The 9,965-nt window shown below is 43.1% G+C and overlaps 1 protein-coding gene across 1 annotated transcript in view; it reads left to right on the forward strand.

Moving 5' to 3' along the window:
• LOC103798970 (multiple PDZ domain protein-like) overlaps positions 1–9,659 on the forward strand; it is a 13,620-nt gene extending 3,961 nt beyond the window's left edge. The window contains exons 3-8 of the mRNA XM_009071259.1: positions 547–587; positions 862–984; positions 1,835–1,939; positions 5,360–5,463; positions 7,274–7,397; positions 9,196–9,659. Coding sequence (XP_009069507.1) covers positions 558–587; positions 862–984; positions 1,835–1,939; positions 5,360–5,463; positions 7,274–7,397; positions 9,196–9,342 — 633 coding nt within the window. The 5' untranslated portion in view covers positions 547–557 and the 3' untranslated portion in view covers positions 9,343–9,659. The remainder of the gene's footprint in view (positions 1–546; positions 588–861; positions 985–1,834; positions 1,940–5,359; positions 5,464–7,273; positions 7,398–9,195) is intronic.
• Positions 9,660–9,965: the final 306 nt, after the last annotated feature.

Raw genomic sequence — 9,965 nt, forward strand, 5'->3', positions numbered from 1 at the left:
GTTACTTTGTCCCCTCTCCGCGCGTCCTTTTCTCTCTTCCCCTTTCCCTTCCCTCCTCTTTCTAATACTCTGAGTATTTTGAACACCCTATGACTCCACACACCCCAGCTAGACCTCCTGCCTGTCTATTATTTACCAATGCACCACAGACTGGAAGAGGAAATCATGGAATCTCCCCAGTCTCAGAGCAGCCATGTGCCCTTTGTGCAGAGACACTGTGATTGAGGAATAATGAGCCAATCTTTAATAGAGTGAAGGCACAATAGGGCCCTTCTCCAGGCTGGCAGAGTGCTGCTGCTCCATAGATTGTGGCAGGGCTACAATGGGCATCACAGTGACATCCATCAGCCGGAGGGATTACACCCACATTCATCCTTCCTCCTCCTCCTCACGTGGGCAGCTCTGCCTAATTTGGCACAGGAAGGCTCCGCTCCTGCTTGGTGATAACTCTGCCTAGGCAGCAAGGGACCATTGTCACCTGACAGTGTTATCTCTTAATTATATTATCTCTTAATTACAGAAGCTAATTGTTTGTTTCTTTATTAGTAGGAGCTGATATGGGCCCAAGGACTGTGGAGATAACAAGGGTCAGTGAGTAATTTTCTAGCAATTCATAAAGCTGACACCTTTCACTGAAGTTGTTCATTTTTGCAGCATTTCTCACAAGTGGAATTGCATTATTTGTGTTTGCAGCTGCATGTTGGATGTGTGCCTGTGTTTTGGGACCTGCATGTGTGAGGACTCCTGTGTCTGTCAAACCTGTTTTCTCCCCGTTCCACAAACCAAACAAGTCAGTTATTGCCATACTCTAACCACTAACCTCTACCCCAATTGCAGATGGTTTGTTTTGCTTTGTTTTAGGGCCCAAATGATGCACTTGGTATCAGTATAGCAGGAGGGAAGGGAAGTCCATTGGGAGATATTCCCATCTTCATTGCTATGATTCAAGCCAGTGGTGTGGCCGCACGGACCCAAAGACTCAGAGTGAGTAGAGGAGTCCTCAGTATCTCCTATTTCATCTGCCATGTGTCCCACAGAGAAAGAACCTCAAACACTTGTGTATATAGTATCACTTTGATAATGTCTCATAGACTACTCTGCCTGTTTTTATACAAAATCAAAACCAAAAACCAGCCACAAAACACAAATCTGCCAAAATCAAGAAACACCAAAATAAGACACTTGTACCAGACCCACAGCACATGTGGGTTTCCAGGGATGACTGTGGTGAACACTCTCAGTTTTGGAGAGAGTTTCAAGCAATCTTTACTATTGAACTCATTATGCAGATCCATATGCTTTGGCCCATGAGATTCATTCAGACATGCTGCTACATGCTGCTACATTCATGCCATGTCTCAATAGCATTAAACAATAGCACAGAGTGCCAAGGTCAAAATCATATTTATGTCCAAGAAGAAGAAATCATCCAGGTTACTTAGATTAGTATCAGAAGTTCCTACTTTCCTATACAGCATTCAGCATATGCTTACAGAGTCTGGAAGAATATGAACTTGTCTGCACATACAGACACAAATGAATCCTTTCTGGATGGGAGGAAAGCAGTGAAAATCTCCCTCTCTCTGCTTGCAAATGGAAAGAGTAAAAGACAATCCATCTTTGTTTCTCTGATCATATTGTTAGCTTTAAAAAATCCATATTGTCCTAGCTCTGAAGAATGGGAAATGATCACTAGCAGTGCAGACTCCTCACAAAAGGGATCCTGCAAAAGAGAATCATGACTGTGCAGTGCCAAGTTCACGAGGAATTTTAAGCATTCTTAATTTTAATTTTCCCTAATGCTAGTAATTTTCCATTGCTGTTGTACTTTCAGGTTGGAGATCGGATTGTCAGTATTAATGGGCAACCTTTGGATGGGCTGTCTCATGCAGATGCAGTTAATCTACTAAAGAATGCTTATGGGAGCATTATCCTGCAGGTATGGTGATAAATTGAACATGCAGCTGCATCAGGGTAGATAAATGGCATTCAGGAGTGACAAAACCACCCTGAGCATCACTGGCACAAGGCATCAGAGACTTGCAGGGTGCTTGCTGATGGGAATTACACAGAATGAAAGCAAGAAATCATTTTCATTCAAAAAATTCTTTATTGCCATTCATACAGGCTGTGAGCATGATTACAGAAAAGCAGAACAAAGAGAACAAAATGACTTGTTGCTACACACGATAAATCAACAAGCTTCCAAGTTGTGTTCGTTGTTTTCATTTGAAGTTAACTAGGAACGAGAAATTCTCTCTGTGTGTGTGATGTAACTGGACTGGTACCCTGCTGCCCACAGTTTCCTTGTTCCTGAAAGAAATTCTAGCAGCATTTAGGAAAAATGATAATCATCATTAAGACAGTGCTGATTATTCTGCAGATAATGAATAATAACACTCAGGAGTGCAAACAGTGCTGGCACTGTTGTGTTTCTCTGCTAGCTAAAAGGAAGGCATGCTCTGCCACTTCGGTTCCAATTGCTCCTATCACTATCTTCATCCTTAGGTTATTTTTATGTTTACACAAAGAGATGGGAAAAATACTTGCCAGATAGAATGCAAAATTCTGCCCATTTACAGAATGATTTTAACAATTGGAAAATAAGCTGAAGACACCACTAAAATCTACTCTAATTCTCTGCATCATCACAGCATTTTGGATTGGAACACGTCCTGAGGGGTTTTTGCAAGCTTCTTGCTTGCATTATGACACAAGTGTGACTATAAAAATGGGGGGAAAAGGGAAAAAGGAAAGGAAATGATAATAAACTTAGTTTTAGACTTGCTTATTCTTTGTTTTGTCTGTCCATGAACTGCTGACCTGGTAAGTGATGAGCCAGTTCCAGAGCAGATGGTGTATTTGTGTAGTCCCATTGAAGTCAAAGAAAACACAGAGATACACACCAGCTGAGGATTCTCTGTTAAATTATAGTTATCATATTGTTACTAACATTGAGTAATTTCACTTCTCATGTCAACAGTATTCCCTGAATAGAAAATGAAAGCTTGCTGCAGAACCCAAAATTGCTCATCTTCAAAGCTGTAATAGAGCATATTCCACCTCATCATGGATTTAAAAATACTCCTGATGAAGCACACGGTCACTTGGGCCCTCATACAAATAAAGAGGTTCCTCTAGAAATGCCTTTGGGTTAAATAGGCTCATCTAGAAATGTTTTTGGGTTGAAGAGGTTCTTCTAGAAATGCCTTTGGGTTAAAGAGGTTCCTCTAGAAATGCCTTTGAGTTTGTCAGTTGATGGTTTTTCTTCTGCATTTTTGCTGTCTGGCTTAAAACGAGCCCAATACTCTACAGATGATGCAGGTTTATTCTGATAGAACAGTTTATTTCCCTTTGTTGCAAATCCATTATGTGAAGGTGGGATGCTGTGATCCTGGGAGTAGTGTTGAGGCCCTGCCGTGGTGTGGCAGTACAGTAAACTTCCACACCAACCACAGGTGCTTCTCCTTCACCCAACTGCTCTTTTTTTATTAAAACAACCTAAATTGAATAACCCTATTGCTGTGATAATCATGAGTGATGTGTCATTAAGTAATTCTGTTTGTTATCAGGTTAGACCACTTCATGGCAAACTGCTTTGAAAGGTCAGATAATTGCGTTCAGTGGTGTGGAAAGGCTTATTATGGGAACGTCCTGGGAAGGATGGTAAAGGAGTTTGCAAATGCTGTTTGCAAATGGGAGATTAAGGTCTCAGGGGAACAATCATCCCTCTCGGCTGTTTTGATGCTTTGGTTTAATTTAATTTCTTTTCTGCAGGTGTAGTAATGAGATAAGGGGAAGCTTTTTTACAAGGTTGTTGAACTCTGATATGTTCTTACTGCCAGCTGAAGATTTTGGAATATAGATTTATTTTGCCCTGGTTTTATTGAACAACAAAACACGACAGATACTGGCTGGCATTCCTTATCCTACTGCCACGGGAAGGAATCCTGAACGGAGCCTTTGTTGGCTAAGCCAGGTGCAGCTCCTGTCTGCTGGACCCTTCATTTAGGCCATCCCAGAACCTGAGTCCTAGCATGCAAAATTTGCATGAGAACCTCTTGGCTCTATCACCCTCTTGGCTCCAAATGGTTAGGAAGAGGGAAATAGTGTTCTGGAAGAACTGTGAGCATTTAAAACCGGGGATTTATAGAATGGAGGTTTATTTCAGAAAGGTATGTTTTGCTTAAGCCACGTTCACAGCAAGAAGTGGAAAAAGGACCTGTTCATTTTGATAAAATAAGGCCATAGGTAGCTAGAGGAAATATTGAAAATATACTTCCTGGCTGTTTCTCACTGTCTCTGAGCTGAACTCCTGCGCTGCACAGTTAGTGTCAAGCAGAGAAGAATATCTCCTCACAGGGAGATGGAGTGAAGGGATAACTGCAGCATGTAGTGTTCAGGAAATTGATGTCCTTTTAGCTGTAAGTACTTTAAATCCAAACCACTTCATGGTGGTTTCTTTGAAAATTTTCCAAAACAACAGCAAATAAAAAATTAGAATCAATGAAAGGTTATCAAAAAAGAAGGTAGTACCAGTGCCTCAGCACCCTCACAGGGAAGAATTTCTTCTCAATATCCCATCTATCCCTGCTCTCTGCAAGTAGTAAGCCACTCCTCCTTGTCGTCTCATTCCAGAGCCTTGTCCAAAGTCCCATTTTCCAGCTCTCTTGGAGCCTCTTTAGGCACTGGAAGGGGCTCTAAGGTCTCCCTGGAGCTTCTCCTCTCCAGTCTGAACACCCCCAGCTCTCCCAGCCTGGCTCCACAGAAGAGGTGCTCCAGCTCTCAGAGCATCATTCATGATGATTTTGGAATAATAGAGGAACCAGGATTAGGAAGTTTAACAATCCAGTTTGTTAAATTCATGCTAAAAATGCGGAAAAGTTGAAACCAAGGGTTAATTTGTTCCTTGCTTGGCTAACAAACCAATCTGAAGTATTTCAGGGCCTTTACCCAATAGCCCTTGGATCTTGGTGTTTCGTTAAAGGCTAAGGTGCTCCCTGTGGGAGACCTTTACTTTCACATCCAGTCCTGGACCCCCTGTGTTGACTCTTACTTCCTTGGCTAAGTAACCTCTTTCTTTGGACTATCCAGAAAGACTCTGCTCAGTGTCCATGTGAAGGCAAGAGAAAGCTTCAGAGCAGAGTTTGCATTTCAGCCCCAGAAAAGTGGCTACCATTATTTGAAAATATAGAATTTTTAGGACATTTCAGAGAGTAGGGCTGATATTTAAAATCCGCTTGGAAAAAAGTCAGCAATTGATTTTCCAAATGTATCGTTTATTTTCTGCATCAGTAGCCAAAATGCCTTTGGTATTAAGTGAACACACATAGTATGTTCTTGTGTGCTTTGTGCTCAGGTTGTGGCTGATACCAACATCAGTGCCATTGCCACCCAACTGGAGAGCATGTCCACAGGATGCAACCTGAACTCGTCCTCTGAGCATCCTTCGGAAGATCCCGAGTAAGTTCCTGCTCTCCTGCAGAATGGAGGTGGCTTTCTGTGTGCCATGCAAGGGAAGAGCCTGGGGTGGTGCAGGAGGTCTCTCTCACTGCTTTTCTCTCTTAATTTTCCATCACCTTTAAAATGAAAACTATGACCTTCTCCAAGCTGATTACAGACTCATGTCTTTCTTCACCTGCTGACAGAAATTGCTGGAGTAAATAAGGACAAAATGTGTTTCCAAGCACTAGTTCTGGGAATTTTTCAAATCAGATTGTCTTCTTTCTTGTCCAGTGTGTTAGGCATGATAGTGCTGCCCTTGTCTGTTGCCTTCTTTGCCTGGAAGGAATTATAGCAGCAACTTGAAATCATTTGTTATTGGTAGACTGAGACAAGAGGTGTTAAAAAGACATTTCAAAACATGTCCCAGAACTTTCTTTTCTTTTGAATCTTTTCAGCTTTACAATTAAAAAAAGTCTGATTTTAAAATGTCTACTTTGAGCACTTGTGTGTGGTGATGGAATGTAGAGCTGTAGCCCTCCTGTGCATCATTCTCCATTGTGTGCTTTTTAGGGCAGCTCATAGCATCCCAGTTATCATCTGGAAATTCATTTGGTCTTCATTTTGGTTCAGCATCTTCATTATGTTTTTCATTCTTTGATTCATACTATTTATTTTAAGAAGCTGAGATGCAAGTTGCTGCCCTACCTCAGGGGGTTTGAGTATAAAAGTTAAGCTATTTGCGCTGCATTCTCCAGTCTTACAATGTGAGATACTGTTTTTATTGCTGCTCTCAGAGGAGAATTGCTTACTTCACTGAAGGATTTGTATTCTCTTTTCATATCAAAGCAGTAAGGAAATTTGGATGTGAAAACATGAAGCAGAATTAGGTAGATGTATGTATTTATTTAGTCCTAAAGAAATGCCTAGTTATTAGGCAGCATGGGCTGCACCTTTAGATAGGTGGAAGATGCCAAACAGCTTTCAGAGAATCATGGAATCATTTAGGTTGGAAAAGTCCTCTAAGATCAAGTCCAACCATTCTCCCAGCACTGCCAAGGCCACCACTAACCACTGACATTAACCATGTTCCCCAAGTGCGACATCCACACAGCTTTTAAATCCCTCCAGGGGTGTTGACTCCACCACTGCCCTGGGCAGCTGTTCCAATGCCTGACCACCTTTTGTCCACAATAGTTCTTTCTGCAGATGTAGAAATTACTAATTTCAAATTTGAGATGGGTGTATTCATATGAGTGGCCTAAATTCTACCAAAAGTCTTCCTCTGTAGGCAGTAAAGAGTTCAGGCTCGAAGCAATGCGCTCTGGGGTTATGAGCACAGGGATGTGTGTCAAGCACAGACTGTTAAAAAACAGCCTGAAGATTCTGTGGGAGAGCTGAGACTACAAACACTAGTGTTCCTGGCTGCACCTATTAGACTCATTCCTCTGAAGCCATAAATCAAAATTATGCTGTAAGGAAATGTTGCTGTTGCCACTTAGGCAGACTAAAGATGACAGTTTGGCTGGTAAGAAAGCAGACTCTCCTTTATTACATGCAGGGACTGCAGATCAGAGGAGTCTCACTTCTCCTCAGGGATAAGTGCCTTGCTGAGCTCTTATTAAAAATCAGTATTTTCCAAATGAGGGGCTGAAGCACAAGGAGCAGCGTTTGAACTCTGTGCTGTGCCGGAGTGTTTCGGTGCAAGGGTCATGGTTTGTGTCTGTGTGAATAACTCCATGATAGATACATATCTCTGTAAGTGTTCCTTCTGCCTAAAGACCCCAGAGACAGACGTTGCAATTCTAAGTGATATTTGTTGTGTTTTCAGAGCACCTCAGCCTAAGATTATTACTTTGGAGAAAGGCTCTGATGGACTGGGATTTAGTATTGTAGGGGGGTATGGAAGTCCCCATGGAGACCTGCCCATTTATGTCAAGACTATATTTGCCAAGGTATCTTTTATTTTTTTTGTTTTCTCCCTTTTTTTCTGTATTATCTTTAAAACTAAAGCTAAGATTTGGCTTGGATAATATATTATGTAGTAGAAAGCAAAAATGTACTGTCTAAGTACATTGATGTGAGTTAGTGGACCCAGAACTCACAGCTGGCTCCTCAGTTTATATTTCATATTACTGATGGCTGAAACAAGATACTTCATCTCAGCAAAAATTGCTCTATGTACTTGGGAAACTTGTGTTCTGTACATTAAAATATTTATCATGCAGTTTTCTATCTGTAAATCTCAAAGAGCCTTCCAGGAGATATGGAGGTATCATTTTTCCCACTGTACAGGACAGGGGCAGTTGCAGAGATGCTGTATCTTGGTGGATGAGCTTCAGCTGAAAAAACAGGAACAAACCCATCTCTGACCCCAACCCTGAGTGTCGGGGGAGGATTGGGAGTCCCTGCCAGGCATTGCAGAGGCTCTGGGCCCCAAGGCTGAGGAAGGGCCGTAGTACAGCCCAGCCCAGCCCCAGAGTGGCCACTGCTGTGGAGGAGGGAGAAGTGCCCCTTTTCCCACCCATCCCCTTGCTAGAGATGAGCTCAGTGTGGGTGAACAAGATACACCAGGCATGGCCACATGAAGGGAGTTCTGGAAAAAGGGGGGAGGAAAGGAAAGAAGTGGAAATTAGGGATACTTTCCATCAGTTGCATACTGTTGCTTGTCCTGTGCCTACTTGCTGTCACTTATGTCAGCACTTGTGGCAGGGTGGATGATAGAATCAAGAAAACTTTGTCTGAAGGTGGAGTAGAAGTCATATCTCCTGCTTCTGCTATTCTGAGGCTCAAACCACAAATACCTGCCCTTTTTACAATAGTCAGTAATTAACATGGGAGGATATTCTGTCTTTCAACTGATGCTTAGGCTTGCAAGTTTCTAGACATGAGCATGGCTGAGAAACCCTAAATGGAACCTAAAGTTACTGCAGTCACTGGTGAGGCCGTGGAGCAGAAAAAGACACCGTGAGCCAACCTCTGGGCAGGCAGGGCTGGGGATGCAAATCAAAGAGCTGCACTGATGCCTCAGGAGAAGAACAGCCATTCTGAAAGCTCTGTGGGAGCTTCTCAGGACCATCATAGAATTGTTTAGGTTAGAAAAGCCCTCTAAGGTTGTTGAGTCCAACTGTTCCTTCAGCATTACCAAGGCCATCACTAACCATGTCCCCAAGTGCCACATGTACACAGCTTTTAAATCCCTCCAGGGATGGTGACTCCACCACTGCCCTAGGCAACTGTGCCAGGGCTGGACAGACCTTTTGGTGAATAAAATTATCCTGATAGCCAGTCCAAAGCTCTACATGGCACAGCTTGAGGCCATTTCCTCCGTGGAGCCCAGCTCTGTCTGGAGCAGGTGCGCTGCCCAGGTTGTTCTGCTGCATGAGCTTTGTGTCCCTCTCCCTCCCTATGTTTTAACCCATTTCTCAGCACTGGATGTGGAGTACATTTAAGTGCTGCTTTAACAAGCCTCTCCATATTACAGAATCCAGAACCAGTCTTTACACTGCCTTCTTTCAGGGACGAGCCACTTCCCTCCTTCCCAGGGGTGTATTTAGCACCCCAGACCTTGCAGGGTGAGCGAAGGGGCACGGTCGAAGGCACTCAGGGAGACCTCAGCACTGTCATTTCCCATGTTCCCCACCCAGTCAAGGGTGGGCTTTCCAGTGCTCCATCCCTCCTCATTCCACCCAGCATTCCAAGAGTCGGGAGGGCTCTGTGTTCAGTCACTGATGCCTGGCTTTGCCGTTGCAGGGAGCAGCTGCGGACGACGGCAGACTGAAGCGCGGCGACCAGATCGTGGCCGTTAACGGGGAAATTTTGGAAGGTGTCACCCATGAACAAGCTGTAGCTATTCTGAAGCGCCAGAAAGGAACTGTGACACTAACGGTGTTGTCATGAATGTCATTGTGCTCACAGAGATAAATGCAATTATTTTAGAACATCAGTAGAGCTATAATAATCCTGCTCAGCCCCGAGCAGGATGCAAAGCAAACCCTGGCACGAATGAATCAGTATTCGTCCTATTACCAGGCAGGGTAGTGTGCATCTCCAGCTTCATTTAGCCTCCCACATTTATCAGCATTTCTCCCTGCCCTCCCCTACTCCTGGTGGCTTTCAAGGTTTCTCTGGACAAGTTTAATTAAGAAACTTCAAAGAACAATATCTGTTTTACTTTATTTAATGCATCAGTTTATCCCCACTGGTCTGAACCCCAGTTGCAAGTGCTGAACCTGGAATCAGTTCACAGACAAAAGAGAATTTAGATCATCAACTGATCTCATCTGGTGAGCAGAAATAAATGCCGAGTGACTTGTCATCTCACTCGTGATTTACTTATGCTAATTGTTCTTTCAAGTATGCCAGAAAACATTAGCAATGTAATTAAATTACCACTGTTCCAAATGATGAAATATCAAATTCTCCTCTGGGAAATTATTTGTGCTCGGCACAGTAAGTCTGATAGTCAAATGTGAACTTCTCATGTTTATCTCTTTGGGTAGGTCTGTGGAAGTTAGTCAGAG

The sequence above is a fragment of the Acanthisitta chloris genome, unplaced genomic scaffold (genome assembly GCF_000695815.1).
Source record: "Acanthisitta chloris isolate BGI_N310 unplaced genomic scaffold, ASM69581v1 scaffold7323, whole genome shotgun sequence".
Lineage (NCBI taxonomy): Eukaryota > Metazoa > Chordata > Aves > Passeriformes > Acanthisittidae > Acanthisitta > Acanthisitta chloris.